Genomic DNA, 16,851 nt, shown 5'->3' with positions numbered 1-16,851 from the left:
ATACCTTTTCACAAAAGAATGCAATTAATATAGATAAGAGACACTTACTTTCAAGCAGATAGGTTTGGTTTCATTTCCCTCATCCTCTCTTGTGCATGTGGGTAGCTACTTCCTGAGATTTGATTAATGGAACAATTCAGCCAATGGTTAGGTTGCTGTGGTTTTGGCAGAAGGAACTGATTGGTCAGGAGTAAAAAGTTCTGCCTCCAGAGTGCAAAGATTTTTACTTGGGAATCTCTTGACAAGTGACGGCGCATGCAAGTGTATTTTTGATTCACAGCAGAATATTCATACTCGTAAATGGACTTGTAATAATTCTGAAAATAAATTATACTTGCAAATTGTATTGTATGTATTCAGATGTCAATTTACAACTTTGCGACCGTTGTAAAATCTTTCACCCATGATACATGCTTGCAAAATTAAATTACACATTTGGGAATCAAACTTGCGACCATGAAATTCAAAATGCAAACTCATGTAGTTCTGTCATCTTTATAATCCCATAGATACAGCATCTTTCTTCTCCAACTGGTCTGTGTCCAAGAATACACAGCCAAGAGACATCTAAATGTACAGCCTACATCTGCAAGCTATGAATCAATCTACAGGCCTTTAGTATTCCTACACCGGTCACGTGATGGGGAGCTAACTGTCTCCAGCTGTGTGCTACTGGTTAGGGACTCCAGAGGGAGGAGCACTGGGGTTGTAGTGGTCCACTGGTGCAGTTATTTTGAGAGATTCACTACTTTGTAATTACAGCAGGCCTATCCGCCCTGAGACTGGACACTCCTAAACAGCACCCAAACTCTCCAAGACTTTAGCGTTTTCTTTGAGGACTACAGGGTTTGTATTGTGTTTCCTTAACTGCCCAAGCAATAAAATGTTGTTTGGGTCACTTGAATTACACATTGATTTGTGGTAAAAGTGGTAATGTTTTTGACATTTTGGGAAAAGGATTGCAGGGTTTGAAATAGCACTTTGCCTTGTAGCCTTTGAGAGTGGTTCCCCCGTGGTTCGATTCATGGAGGGCACCTTTCATTATGATTGACAAGTATTGTGCAAATGTGACATTTCCGTCACTCTAAACCATAATATGAATTATACAGCTTTGTTAGACTGTCAAAAATAACAAACAATGAAATTTGTTTATGCATGACAACATAGTGTTGAAGATTAATCATAAAAGAGACATTTTCAAACTTGTATTGGATATACATGTATCTAATGTTTAATTACAATTGCACAGCAAATTTGTCCATTGTATCCCCATTCTCAAAACTCAGTCAGCTCAGGTACATTCGTTAACAAAGGAACAGCATTTGGTTAAAATATAGGAGACATATCGACCATTTTGTCTGCCTCTGGGTTATGTACTGTACACTCCTTTGAGACCAATGATAAAGGCAATATTATACATAGTTTACAATTAAGGTACATTTAGAACGTTCCTGGAATTTGAACCGGAATGATGGATGGACGATACCATGAAACAGTATTAGCGTTGATTTAAACTGAAAACTTTGGTCTCCTCCTCCTCCTCTTAGGTTCTTTAGATGAAAAACATATTTGAGATATGATCTCTATAGCCCTGTCCTATGCTTGGTATGAGATGGGGGTTGAGGGAGACATAGTATGATGGACAATTGTTTATTTGACCAATCGTGTCACAGCTCAAAGGATATGTCTAAGGTCAACAAGTACCCAAGGCCAACAGAGCTCTGCAAACGGACGACATAATGATCTAAGACCATGAAAACTGTTGATGTTTCATGAATCTTTTAACGCTGCTCAAAGAACATACATCCGTTGACCTAGAGACGTGTTTCCCAACACCGGTCCTCGTACACATTTTTGTTGTAGCCCTGGATTAACGCAACTCATTGAGGGCTTGATGATTAGCTGACAAGTGGAACGAGGTGTGCTTGTCTAGGTTTACAATAAGGATGTGTACTGGAGGACCAGGGTTGGGAAACACTGGCCTAGAGCATATCAAAACATTATCCCACAAACAAGCTACAGGAAACTACAAATGGTTTGTCCATTATTTCTAATAAACAAAGGGTGGGTTCATGGACAATATTTTCTTTAAAGTTGGTGGAGACACAAAACTGGGGTATTCACCATGCTGCTCAAGAAGGGAGAGTGAATTTCAGAGATTTGGGATTTCTGAATAACGGACTCTCCCCCCTTCCTTGGCAGTATACAGAAATGTCCCAGTTGGCTATGAAACAAAAGCATCTTCACCTCCCTCACAGACAAAGTAGTTCCCATCATGTGATTATTATGTTCCCCTTTGTGCTTCTGACCTTAGTTGTGGAGCGTGGTCAAAGAGCGAGTAATAATGGCCTACAACCTTCCCCTTTAGAATCAGTGTTGAATGGAGAGCGATTTTTGGCACACTCGGTATCAATGCAAATCTTCATTGATTGTGCATTGATACTAAGTACGAAGAGGTTCGCTGTTCATTCATCATTTTATATTTGTGCTCTTTAGGAGCTTTGATGGCTGCGTGATATTTCTACACATCTAAACCCTTGAAATCAGTCACTTTGTTCTTTAGTTTTTCTTGAGTTTATCCTCTTTGTGGAGTGTGCTCAGCGGCTCCCCCTAGCTGCTGATCTTGGTCAGCATCTTGTTGATGGCCTGCTTGACGTGGGTGGTGGAGCTACGGCGCCTGGCCTTGCCTTGGACCACCTTGCGGCGCCTCAACTCGCGACACAGCTCATGGAATGCTTCCGCCACCATGCCACCCTCGTCGGCGCACGCCGAGCACTCGTAGAAGGCGCACGCCATCTCGGCAGCCAGCCGCTCACCCTCCTCTGTGCCCACCTGTCGGGCATGGTCTAGATCGGCTTTGTTGCCCACCAGAACCAACGGGACATTCTTGGGTTTCTTGACTTCCTCTAGGAGGCCTCGCAAAGGAGCCACTTCGTCAAAGCTGCCCCGGTCAGTGATGTCATAGACAATGACGAAGCCATCGCCCCAGCGCATGTGGCTCTCCTTCTGCTGCGTGTCCTCCTGAGGTAAAGATACAGGAGGGCAGGATATTTTTTTAGCAACAATCTTTCGGCAACTAGCTAGCTAATTAGAGTACTGTTGACCAATAGGCCCACTTGTTGTCTGGCATATCCACAAGGCAAAGAAACAATAACTCTATGGAAGCCTTCATTGAACATGTGATGGAGAATTGAGGCATCTGAACAGAGCTTTTTATAAAATAACTTCCACCATGTTTTCAGCGGATTCAAATGCTTTATTTCTCCTTTCTCAACATAACACTTTTTAAATCCCCCAGATTTGAACAGTCGGCTACCCTTCTGAACTGGGTACAAATTTCAGCAGCTGCTCCTGATTTCGTCAAGTCAGTACAGCCAGTCCTGTCGTAACAAAACTTACTAGTCGTGTGATTAAACTTGCATGAGCCAGCGATATTCTTGACCTCAACTGTTATTGGTAATAATAACTTACTTTGTTACAATAACTATTGCATAACTCACATTGAACATAGTGATACTTGACATCTATATAACTGACCGACTTCTGAACTTATCTGATTTATGAGGTATGCCTTTGGGGTCCAAGAAAAATCAAGAATCAAAAGGCTTGATATATGTACTCACCACTTTCAACAGCTTTGAAGAGAACGAAGAACCCTCAGCTCTACACTGGCTCTCTGACAGAGAAAGACATGTCTAGCAACGCTTGGTTAGGCCCTCACCTAAACTCACTCCCTGCACTCTCAAAATAGAATACAATGTAATGAGCGAAGGATGACTTGGCTTGATGTTTCACAGGGGAAATTAGTAGCAGGCAGAACACCTACGTACTCAGACTAGCAGCAGCACATTTATCGTATAATGTGTTTACCCAATGGCTGATTAGAACAGAATAGAGCAACGCTAACGAGGATTTGGTTTAGCTAGGACTGCTACTGTGAATAATTATCATATAATAATATATATAATAAAATAATCATCATTATACAGTAGGGTTGAACTGGGATATTCAATTGACTATGAATTATTCTTATTCTATTGCCAGTCAGAGTATAAACATTTCTCTACACAAATGTCTGTTTTCTGTGCAAAGTTGCTGAAGCTCCAACCTGTCCGGCTGTGTCAAGGATCTCCATGGTCACAACCTCATCGTCTATGGTTGCTTGATGGCGATATGTTGATTCTGGAAAGAACAAAAAGACAAACCCCATTTAGAAGATGGTAACATGTTTATGTCTATCATGCACCGTTGATTCCACCTGGTTGTTTAGGTGGTCAATGAACCCCATCAAGTTGAATTGCCTCAGGGCAGCTTTACCAATAGGATGAGAGGTGGATACAGATGTGAGTGCTGGCTATGACCCTCTTTGTTATACCTAGATGAGGAGTAGTTTACCTGAAATGTCTCTTGTAAAAATTAAAAAAAATCTGTGTAAACTCTCAAAAACCCTTAAGGCACTTCTCCCTGATCAAAACATACTTTTTCAAGCATGGTGGGCAGCTACTATTGGAGACGGCGGGGGTCTGGAGTTTAACCGCCAGTAACACTAGAACGCTCTGGTTGGGTGTTAGTTAGCTGTGCGTGTCATCATCCCTGCCTCTACCCAGGTGCCCTCTGGGACATAAAACACTGTGTGCGTGTGAAATGTCACCCAGCGCGACCGCTAGGGTGTTGATTTACTGCCTTCTATAGCTAGAGGGTAGCCTGGGTCTCACATTTCGTCGGTGACGTCCCATTTCAGCTGCCATATCCACACACGTGCAAGCGCACACCTGAACACACACACACACACACACGCAAGTACACACACCTACTATGTGTGTTTGGGTATTGACAGCATGAACAGGGGGGCTAGGGGATGATTTAATGGGTCAACCTACATATCTGAAGATCTTGAGGGCCAACACCCCAGTCATTTTCCTGGCAGCAAATAACTCATTTCCTAGCGAGAACCTGGAGCTGCTGTTGGTGTTATTTTAGAATGCTGAAAGAGAAAGTCTCATACCAGAATATTAACTGGAAACATCAACAGATCAGCCCCCATCTCAAGCTGTTTGTACTTTTAACTACTACGCCTCTTAGAAATGTGTTTTCTTGTTCTGCTCACTCACTGGATTGCCAAGCATCTGCTTTCCTATTTGTTTCTACCTGTGATATTTATTCCTGTGATTGCGCAATGTCATAACCTCCATAAATTAGATTAATAGTCGATTTCTAGTAGGTAGTAGTTATTGTAGTAGATTTCTCTGCTCCTTTTTATTGAGGAGTGGCTTGGTAAGACTTCATTTCATGAGGTAAATAAGATTAGATCAGAGGGGGGTATAAATTGTTGTTCACAGCTACTTTCTGCATCGGCACGAACACAAAGGTAACTTTTTGTATTAATGACAAGCCAACTTACATAATTACTCTGCTCACATGCTTCCCATTGAGTGACAATTAATGGAATTCTCATATTCCTATTCTACGGTAGAGAGATAATATTAGTGGTTGTGTATGTTAGCTGGGCAGGGTGGAGTCGGATAAATAAATAGTTTACAATTGAACAATAAACAGAGAACCACCAAATATGAAAAAGCATAGAAATGTAGAACTCTGTTTTTTAATTGTGGGGGAAAAGTCCTGACAAGACTGCCGCAATGAGCAGGGCTTGCCGCCATTGTCAAATTATTGGTGTCATGGCAACAAGCATGACAATGCTCCGGTCCAGAGCCAGGAAAACGCATTCCCCAGTGGAGGCTGCAGAGGGGAGGACGACTCATAATAATGGCTGGAACTGAGCCAAAGGAATGGCATCAAACACATGGAAACCATGTGTATGATACCATTCCTCTGAATCCGCGCCAGCCATTACCACGAGCCCGTCCTCCCCAATTAAGGTGGCACCAACCTCCTGTGGCATTCACCCACATAGATTATATGACTATGGGAAAAGGGTATGCTTATGTAACAGTATAGACTTTACGTCCATCGCCCCGACCTGGGCGCGAACCAGGGACGCTCTGCACACGTCAACAGTCACCCTTGAAGCATCGATACCCATCGCTCCACAAAAGCCGAGGCCCTTGCAGAGTAAGGGGAACCACTACTTCAATGTCTCAGAGCAAGTGACGTCACCGATTGAAACGCCACTAGTGCGCACCACCGCTAACTAGCTAGCCATTTCACATCGGCTACACTCACCCCCCTTTTGACCTCCTCTTTCCGCAGCAACCAGTGATCCGGGTCACGGCACCAATGTAACAGTATAGACTTTACGTCCGTCCCCTCGCCCCGACCTGGGAGCGAACCAGGGACTTTCTGCACATGTCAACAGTCACCCTCAAAGCATCGTTACCCATCGCTCCACAAAAGCCGGGGGAAGGGGAACCACTACTTCAAGGTCTCAGGGCAAGTGACGTCACCGATGGAAACGCCACTAGCGCGCACCACCGCTAACTAGCTAACCATTTCACATCGGCTACACTTATGCATTTATATATTGAATTGTGTATCTCCATCCCCCAGCAAAATATTTTCCTGATGTTAGTCACTGTAGCAGTCTTTTGTAATCATATTTAATTAAACCCCTTGCGCAGGTTAAATCCTAACTCCTAAACTCTGATCAGAATTGAGGGAACATCAAAAAAGAACAAGGTTTCTGTCACACCCTGACCATAGTTTACTTTGTATATTTCTATGTTTTGGTTGGTCAGGGTGTGAGCTGAGTGGGTATTCTATGTTTTATGTCTAGTTTGTCTAGTTCTATGTTTGGCCTGATATGGTTCTCAATCAGAGGCAGGTGTTCGTCATTGTCTCTGATTGGGAACCATATTTAGGTAGCCTGTTTGGTGTTGGGTTTTGGTGGGTGATTGTCCTTAGTGTCCTGATATCCTTGGTCTGTGTTAGTTTGCACAAGTATAGGCTGTTTCGGTTTTTGTTACGTTTATTGTTTTTGTAGTGTTTGTGTTTAGTGTGTTTTTTCATTAAACATGAATCGCAATCGACACGCTGCATTTTGGTCCGACTCTCCTTCTCATACAGAAAACCGTGACAGTTTCAACATATCATATTCCTACAGTTGAATTATGTAACAATATAATAATGAAATGGAAAGCACTCTGTTGTACAACAGCTTCATTTTGCACGGCTGTCTAACCCCCCCCCCCCCACCCCCCCCAAGAATCTGACAAAACAAATTAGCAGATGGCATCTCTTCGAAGTAAAGAGAAAGATGTGGTAGAGATTTCCTCTTATTCGTCTTATTATCATAGCTTCATCAAATCCATTTGTATGTGCAGACTGTACACCTACGCAAACTAAGTGCTTCTTGAATGTCAATCGAAACAAATTGCTGTTCATTTCATTACAGGCGTTTTGAGGTTGACAGCATGGTGGTTGATTTAATCAGAGGGCTCCATTTTAGGGGTTCTATCATCATATGATGAAATGACCAATTTAGTAGACTACAAGGCACGTTATTAAAATCATATTACTTTTCTGGACTCGCATAAACCACCGAAGGATATGTGTAACCTACAGTATACACACACTGCGTACTGTTTGCAAAAACGTGATTAAATTGCTTCCAGACCCTGTTCTGAAACTTCATGAAATTAATCTGTCTGGTGTTGTAATTCAATATTCTCAACGTCCATGTTTCTTACAGAGCGGTGAGCGCGGTGTCTCTCTCTCGCTCTCTCAGCCCAAAGCCTTCATCTTTCATTCAACCCTTGTGTGATGTCAGGAAATAAGCTGTGGTGGGTACTAGGTTATACTCTTGAATGCTGTTCGAATAACAAGCACTTGAGCCTGCACCAAAACGTACATCACATTCAGGGGGAAAATGGGGGAACTGTCAATGGGAATCAGAGACGTGGCTTGCAGTGAGAAAATCTATATAAATATCTGCCGAATCCAATTCCCTTTCAAGCTAATTGTTTGACAGCATGCTATAAGCATATCTTAGACCATTGGTATTTGTAGGAGTATATGTATATATAGCATCCATCACATTAAATGTCTGCATGCAATGAGGCTTAATGTCTATATCATGTTACTTCTCCCACCATGCCAACAGTTGGGTCTGTGCCACGGTGTTATTCAACTTCTAATGAGGCTGACTCTGTACATAGCATGCCTTCGAACCATGAACCGAACAACCCCAATATTGTTCTAGCTTTAAGCAAAACATGCCACAATAGGATTTTCCTGCCAATGACGGGATGTAGGCTTACTATACGAACCTCCCCCTTGGACGGTCACTGTGGTCACTTAGCCTATATATGAACCTGATTAACCGACAACTGCCGTGAATGAATGACGCTTCGCCTCGCCCTAAACTTAAGGCATCGCCTCTATCCCTGTCTTATAATCACATAGCATTCATAGCGGCAGGGTAGCCTAGTGGTTAGAGAGTTGGACTAGTAACCGGAAGGTTGCAAGTTCAAACCCCCGAGCTGACAAGGTACAAATCTGTCATTCTGCCCCTGAACAGGAACCCACTGTTCCCAGGCCGTCATTGAAAATAAGAATTTGTTCTTAACTGACTTGCCTAGTTAAATAAAGGTCAAATAAAATAAATAAAAATAGCATGTTAAATCACCGACTAGGCTTGTGATGTAGTTTTTGCTATAAAAGAAAACGAGGTCAGGCCTAACCTAAAAAGGCATATTGTCAGGAAATTAATCTGTATGATGTTTTGAGAAGATATGGGGGAAATATACTACCACATGGGAGTGATTATTATTACTTCGGTTGCTATCTTGATATGATAACTCGCAGCGATAGAAGGCTTTGACCAACGCAGCACGGTCATCTCTGGATCAAAACAGCCTTTGAGGTCAGATAAAGCCTTTGATACCCAAAATCAGAGAGTGCTTTACTGGCTGCACAAAACACACTAAGACTAGTGTTGTGCAGGTTGTTTTCAATGTTGCCTAGGACAGCAGGAGGGGAGCAGGAGTAGGTAGGGTGTCTTACCAAGCGTTGGGTCATACTCCCAGATGAAACGTCTGGTCAGAAACCTCACCACTAGAGCTGTAGAGGTGGAGAGAGGGATAGGGAGGGAGGGAGGGAGGGAGGGAGGGGTGAATTAACATACTGTGCTGTAATTTAATTCAATCAATCAATCAACTTAAATATAGAGCAAGTGAAAACATGAAGATAGGATTATGTCTTGACAGACAGGGGTAATCAGTTTGGGTGGGATGGAAAACTCTCCCCACTCGGTATCAGATGCACAGAGTGCTCATCTGATTACGCAACAATTTATTCAGTTCAAAGGGACAACAACCTCGCTTTTATATGCACATCTAATCAGAGCCACTTACAAGCAGGAATGTATTAGAGACAGATGCTTGTAAGCCTTAAAGGAACCGTGTGCATACAGATACAGCAGCATGTCATCTGAATGCAAATATGTATTAGCTGTCTGAATTGTTTTACATCTTCAAATACAGTGTGTTCAGAGACAGCCTGCTAGACCAGACATCCGTTCCTCAAATATCTAATTACCATTTACCCCTATCTTTTTTCACTTTGTGTCTTTGTTGTCATAAATGTGAAATGCATAAGACCATTCTATCCAATGATAGTCATTCCCATAGAAAAGAACACTACACTCTAAAAAATGCTGGGTTGTTTGGATGACCCGACTGCTGGGTTGCCAGGCATTAGGACATTTAGTTGGGTTGACCCAGCAGTTCAGATCAGAAGACTGGAGGGGTGACTTAATAGGGATGTGTGTTTCAGGTAGTTACTTTTGGCCACCCGTGAGAGTAAATGTTAATATGTTCTGTTGTATTATCACATGTTAAGGTTGAACACTGACACCTTTGTGGCTTAAATGAGTGTTACAAGTGTGAGTTTCTAAAGAGCCTATGCATATCCCAATGTTGGGATAAATAATACATATTCTAATATTGAACCTCAATGTTGTGATATGTATATAATAATGTTGTGAAATGTATTAGATTTTAATGTGCAAAATATATTCAAGAACATTTTTTTAATTTTCAGTGTTGAAATTTATCACGATGAACAGGAATTACATTTGCTCTAACGGGTGTCCAAAAATAACTATCTGAAAGCCACGCCTCATGAAAATAACCTATGGATTACATCACCCAGTGTGTGTTCTGTCCAATATTTACCCAGCACTGGGTTACCAAATAACCAAAATTTGGTTGTTTTTAACCCAGCATTTTTTTTAAGTGTAGCGCTATCGTCATTCTGAAGGTAGAGTCTCAGTTCAAATGATGAAATATCCTTATGTGTCACAGGATTGGAACTTTGACTTCCTGTCCTTATTGTAGAATTATAAACCCACTGGATGTAGTCACTGTAGCCACTTCCCTGTGGTTTAGAAGAGTGTTGTTTTACCAAAGGTAAAAATAGCTTCGGAGGAAAAAAAAATAGCTTTCTACCTATGATTAATCCCACTCCTCACTTCAGCTGTGCCATAAATTATCAAACAAATGTTAAGCAATTGAATTTCTCTCTTTATTAGGCTACTGAAAGGCTGTTTATTGTGATCTGATATTTTAATTGCATGTAGTGCCTTTATTTGACACTAAGAGATCAAATAAGTGTTGTAGAGTGTGTTATTTACAGAGTTGATATTTCAGTTGATAGTCTGTTAACTCCAAGTAAATACAATAACTTTGGACACTGCAGACATCATTGCCATTCAACTAGGTTGAGATGTGAAGATAACCGCTTGGTAATTCTATTCAATGTGTTAGCTATGTAATAGGTATTCGAGACATTAAAGAAAAGTGTTTTCCACAAGTACATTGAGTAGCCAGCCAAATAGAAAAAGTAGCCAGTCGCCCCCCAGGGTTCTAAAAGATTTTCAAATCAAATGTTATTGGTCACATACACATGGTTAGCAGATGTTAATGCGAGTGTAGCGAAATGCTTGTGCTTCTAGTTCCGACCATGCAGTAATATCTAACAAGTAATCTAACAATTTCACAACAACTACCTTATACACACACAAGTGTAAAGGAATGAATAAGAATATGTACATGTAAATATATGGATGAGCGATGGCCAAACGGCATAGGCAAGATGCAGTAGATGGTATAGAGTACAGTATATACTTTCAAATGAGCTCTATATTGGTGGCCTCTGGTACATTCTAATTCCTTGAGTCTGTATACCCAGCTGATTAGCCGATGGCCGAACTTGATGTCAAAACAGTTCGGGACAGTTCTAAATTTACTGGGGTGGTCTAAAATAGGGGAGGGTGGCAGGTAGCCTAGGGGTTAGAGCGTTGGGCCAAGCAACTGAAAGGTTGCTGGTTCAAAAGCTGACCCGTCAAAGTGAAAAAGCGGTGAATGTATCCTTGAGCACGAAACTTAACCCTAATTTGCTCTAGGGGCGCTCTACTACTATGGCTGACCCTGTAAAACACATGTATCTTTATGTATCACATTTATAAACACATGCATCTATCTGGTGTACAGTGAGGGAAAAAAGGATTTGGTCCCCTGCTGATTTTGTACGTTTGCCCACTGACAAAGAAATGATCAGTCTATAATTTGATTGGTAGGTTTATTTGAACAGTGAGAGACAGAATAACAACAAAAAAATCCAGAAAAACGCATGTCAAAAATGTTATAAATTGATTTGCATTTTAAATGAGGGAAATAAGTATTTGACCCCCTCTCAAATCAGAAAGATTTCTGGCTCCCAGGTGTCTTTTATACAGGTAACGAGCTGAGATTAGGAGCACAACTTTTAAAGGGAGTGCTCCTAATCTCAGCTTGTTACCTGTATAAAAGACACCTGTCCACAGGAGCAATCAATCAATCAGATTCCAAACTCTCCACCATGGCCAAGACCAAAGAGCTCTCCAAGGATGTCAGGGACAAGATTGTAGACCTACACAAGGCTGGAATGGGCTACAAGACCATCGCCAAGTTGCTTGGTGAGAATGTGACAACAGTTGGTGTGATTATTTGCAAATGGAAGAAACACAAAAGAACTGTCAATCTCCCTCGGCCTGGGGCTCCATGCAAGATCTCACCTCGTGGAGTTGCAATGATCATGAGAACGGTGAGGAATCAGCCCAGAACTACACGGGAGGATCTTGTCAATGATCTCAAGGCAGCTGGGACCATAGTCACCAAGAAAATAATTGGTAACACACTACGCCGTGAAGGACTGAAATCCTGCAGCGCCCGCAAGGTCCCCCTGCTCAAGAAAGCACATATACATGCCCATCTGAAGTTTGCCAATGAACATCTGAATGATGGGTGAAAGTGTTGTGGTCAGATGAGACCAAAATGGAGCTCTTTGGCATCAACTTAACTCGCTGTGTTTTGGGGGTGTTTTTCTGCTAAGGGGACAGGACAACTTCACCTCATCAAAGGGACGATGGACGGGGCCATGGACCATCAAATCTTGGCTGCGAACCTCCTTCCCTCAGCCAGGGCATTGAAAATGGGTCGTGGATGGGTATTCCAGCATGACAATGACCCAAAACACACGGCTAAGGCAACAAAGGAGTGGCTCAAGAAGAAGCACATTAAGGTCTTGGAGTGGCCTAGCCAGTCTCCAGACCTTAATCCCATAGAAAGTCTGTGGCGGGAGCTGAAGGTTCGAGTTGCCAAATGTCAGCCTCAAAACCTTAATGACTTGGAGATGATCTGCAAAGAGGGGTGGGACAAAATCCCTCCTGAGATATGTGCAAACCTGGTGGCCAACTACAAGAAATGTCTGACCTCTGATTACCAACAAGGGTTTTGCCACCAAGTACTAAATCATGTTTTGCAGAGGGGTCAAATACTTTTTTCCCCTCACTGTATGTGACAATAAAAACATCTTCAATTGTCAAACTTCTTTTTTCGCTTTGGGTTGTGCTGTTTTATATTGTGCACATTAGAGGTTTACATTAGAGGTCGACTGATTATGAGTTTTCAACGCTGATACCGATACCGATTATTGGAGGACCAAAAAAGCCGATACCGATTAATCGGACGATTTAAAAAATGAAAAAAAAAATGTAATAATGACAATTACAACAATACTTAATGAACACTTATTTTAACTTAATATAATACATCAAAATCAATTTAGCCTCAAATAAATAATGCAAAAACAAAGTGTTGGGGAAGAAAGTAAAAGTGCAATATGTGCCATGTAAGAAAGCTAACGTTTAAGTTCCTTGCTCAGAACATGAGAACATATGAAAGCTGGTGGTTCCTTTTAACATGAGTCTTCAATATTCCCAGGTAAAAAGTTTTAGGTTGTAGTTATTATAGGAATTACAGGACTATTTCCCTCTATACCATTTTTTATTTCATTAACCTTTGACTATTGGATGTTCTTATAGGCACTTTAGTATTGCCAGTGTAACAGTATAGCTTCCGTCCCTCTCCTCGCTCCTACCTGGGCTCGAACCAGGAACACAACGACAACAGCCACCCTCGAAGCAGCGTTACCCATGCAGAGCAAGGGGAACAACAACTAAGTCTCAGAGCGAGTGACGTTTGAAACGCTATTAGCTCGCATCCCGCTAACTAGCTAGCCATTTCACATTGGTTACACCAGCCTCATCTCGGGAGTCGATAGGCTTGAAGTCATAAACAGCGCAGTGCTTGACGCACAATGAAGAGCTGCTTGCAAAATGCACAAAAGTTTGAATGAATGCTTACGAGACTGCTGCTGCCTACCACCGCTCAGTCAGATACTTGTATGCTCAGTCAGATTATATGCAACGCAGGAAACGCTATATAAACTAGTAATATCATCAACCATGTGTAGTTAACTAGTGATTATGATTTTTATTTTATTTATTTTACCTTTATTTAACCAGGCAAGTCAGTTAAGAACAAATTCTTATTTTCAATGACGGCCTGGGAACAGTGGGTTAACTGCCTGTTCAGGGGCAGAACGACCTTGGGGGTTTGAACTCGCAACCTTCCGGTTACTAGTCCAAGCTACCCTGCCGCCCCATTGATTGATTGTTTTTTAGAAGATAAGTTTAATGCTAGCTAGCAACTTACCTTGGCTTACTGCATTCCCGTAACAGGCAGTCAGTCTCCTTGTGGAGTACAACGAGAGGTAGGTGGTTAGAGCGTTGGACTAGTTAACTGTAAGGTTGCATGATTGCATGATTGGATCCCCCGAGCTGACAAGGTGAAAATCTGTCATTCTGCCCCTGAACGAGGCAGTTAACCCACAGTTCCTAGGCCGTCATTGAAAATAAGAATGTGTTCTTAACTGACTTGCCTAGTTAAATAAAGGTGTAAAAAAAATCTGTGTCCAAAAATACCGATTTCCAGGTTGTTATGAAAACAGCCCTAATTAAATCGTCCATTCCCATTCATCGGTCGACCTCTAGTTTACATTCACTCTTTTGCAGGTTTTAGTATACCATTTCTTCCATCCTAGCCAAATCTCCTCATCTGCTTGCATGCGCCTCCCTTATATCAAGGCGTTTTGGTATTTCCCTTATGCACTATGCTTTTCCGCATGCTAACTTTTACTATACCACAGATCAATATAGCCTACCAGTCTGTCTATCCTGCCTTCTATCCACCATTCATAGTGATATTGGTAAGTGGATTGTTTGTACAGATCTGCAATAGGCTAACTACCAATCAAACCCCACATAAAAGCATTGAATCCACATCAACAAATAGGAATAGCTGATAGGCAGTGGAGAGGCCTGGTGCATCATTGAATATGAAAGAACAGTGAGGATATGAGACACGCAGCTCAGATAGCTCCCCTATTGATTTTGTTTTGGGACAATATACAATTATCCTACAATACAATGAATCATTGTATAATTGTTTTCAAGTGAGTACAAAATTCTACTCAAGGCTGCAGTGAAAATTTAATTTGAATAACGGTGCTGGCCCAACGCTCTTTTCTTCTGATACTGAGATGCGCTGTCTGTTGCAGATCATCGTTCTCCCAAGTAGACCTATAATAATGTGGCCACATATGCTCCCGGCAGGCCCAGTTATTCAGGAAAGCTTAACATGCGTTTTGCTTCTCCAATCCGACAGGCTATCCCTAGCGCACCTAGAACCTAACACTTCAATATAGCCTAAATATTTGTCATTAAAATGTTTTTATGTATTACCTTTTTTTTGTGGCATAAACACAACCAGTCAATGTTTTAATGTAATTCGGCTAGTCCAGAAGTCTCCTGTAGGCCAGGCATGCGCATGTTCGTCCAAAATATAATTCCACATCCTCAAAATGGCTGGACATTAACCAGGTTTCCATCCAGCCTTGTTATGTGAGTAAAGTACGTTGCAAATGTTTGTTTTTTCATAACATGGGAAAGAATGCATTTTATTCGGATAGATTAAATACATTATGATGAACTTCACAGGGTGGGGAAAAGTGCACAGTGACGAGGTTGATGGATGCTCCTTTCAATAAATATCGAGGGTCTTAATTCTGGTGACATGATGCTTGGCAGCCGTTTGACCCCCAAAAGTTGTAAATGCGATAGAAACCCATGTAAGTTTTTATTGCGTACATGTAATTTTTATGTACACTGCGTATACACGCACAGACATTTTTCCGCAACAAGTCAATTTGATAGAAACACAACTCTGATGGGGAAATGTGCATATTGTTTTTATGTATACTTTAGAATATTCACATGAAAATCTGTCACCAATTGGATGGACACCTAGCTATAGACACTCTAAAGACTCTCCCAAGTGCTGTAGTCCAGTGTCCCTTTGATTCTGCCTGCACATCAGGATTCACCAGCAGCCCCAAACATCTAAAAATATAAGCTATCTGGTAAGAACACATCTTTATACACTGGTGCTGTTGTGTGGAACAAACTACCACAGCAACTCAATTACAACCATACCCACTTTTAAAAAGCATGTCAAAAGCTGGCTAATGTGTTTAATTTTTTTTTGTCTGTATCTCTGCAATGTGTCTGTATCTACAGTGAGGCAAAAAAGTATTTAGTCAGCCACCAATTGTGCAAGTTCTCCCACTTAAAAAGATGAGAGGCCTGTAATGTTCATCATAGGTACACTTCAACTATGACAAAAAATCCAGAAAATCACATTGTAGGATTTTTAATGAATTTATTTGCAAATTATGGTGGAAAATAAGTATTTGGTCACCTACAAAAGATTTCTGGCTCTCACAGACCTGTAACTTCTTCTTTAAGCGGCTGTCCTCCACTTGTTACCTGTATTAATGGCACCTGTTTGAACTTGTTATCAGTATAAAAGACACCTGTCCACAACCTCAAACAGTCACACTCCAACCTCCACTATGGCCAAGACCAAAGAGCTGTCAATATGATTTTCTGGATTTTGTCTGTCATAGTTGAAGTGTACCTATGATGAACATTACAGGCCTCTCTCATCTTTTTAAGTGGGAGAACTTGCACAATTGGTGGCTGACTAAATACTTTTTTGCCCCACTGTAATTAGTAGATTTGGATAGAAAATACTCTGAAGTTTCTAAAACTGTTTGATGTCTGTGAGTATAACAGAACTCAAATGGCAGGCAAAAACCTGAGAAACATATCCAACCAGGAAGTGGGAAATCTGAAGTTTTTCAAGTCATTGCCTATCGAATATACAGTGTTATGGGGTCATATTGCACTTCCTAAGGCTTCCACGAGATGTCAACAGTCTTTAGAACCTTGTTTGAGGATTCTACTGTAAAGGAGGAGAGAATGAGAGCTGTTTCAACCAGAGGTCTGGCAGAGTGCCATGAGCTGATCGATCACGCGCGCCCCCGTGAGCGTTAGCTGCGTTCCATTGCATTTCTAAAGAAAAAGGAATTCTTCGCTTGGAACATTGAAGATTTATGATAAAAACATCCTAAAGATTGATTCTATACATAGTTTGACATGTTTCTACGAAC

The 16,851-nt window shown here is 41.5% G+C and overlaps 1 protein-coding gene across 2 annotated transcripts in view; it reads right to left on the bottom strand.

The window, feature by feature from the left end:
* Positions 1–1,208: 1,208 nt before the first annotated feature.
* LOC110500247 (ras-related and estrogen-regulated growth inhibitor) overlaps positions 1,209–16,851 on the bottom strand; it is a 54,349-nt gene continuing 38,706 nt past the window's right edge. The window contains exons 3-5 of one of the 2 annotated variants that reach the window (XM_021577499.2): positions 8,962–9,018; positions 4,109–4,182; positions 1,209–3,021 (exon numbers count right to left, since the gene is read on the bottom strand). In XM_021577499.2, the coding sequence (XP_021433174.1) occupies positions 2,611–3,021; positions 4,109–4,182; positions 8,962–9,018 (542 nt within the window). In that variant the 3' untranslated portion in view covers positions 1,209–2,610. The remainder of the gene's footprint in view (positions 3,022–4,108; positions 4,183–8,961; positions 9,019–16,851) is intronic. The other variant, XM_036957656.1, reaches the window with a different exon arrangement.

This window comes from Oncorhynchus mykiss, chromosome 21 (genome assembly GCF_013265735.2).
Source record: "Oncorhynchus mykiss isolate Arlee chromosome 21, USDA_OmykA_1.1, whole genome shotgun sequence".
Classification (NCBI taxonomy): Eukaryota; Metazoa; Chordata; class Actinopteri; order Salmoniformes; family Salmonidae; genus Oncorhynchus; species Oncorhynchus mykiss.
This window is presented reverse-complemented; position numbering and strand designations above follow the sequence as displayed.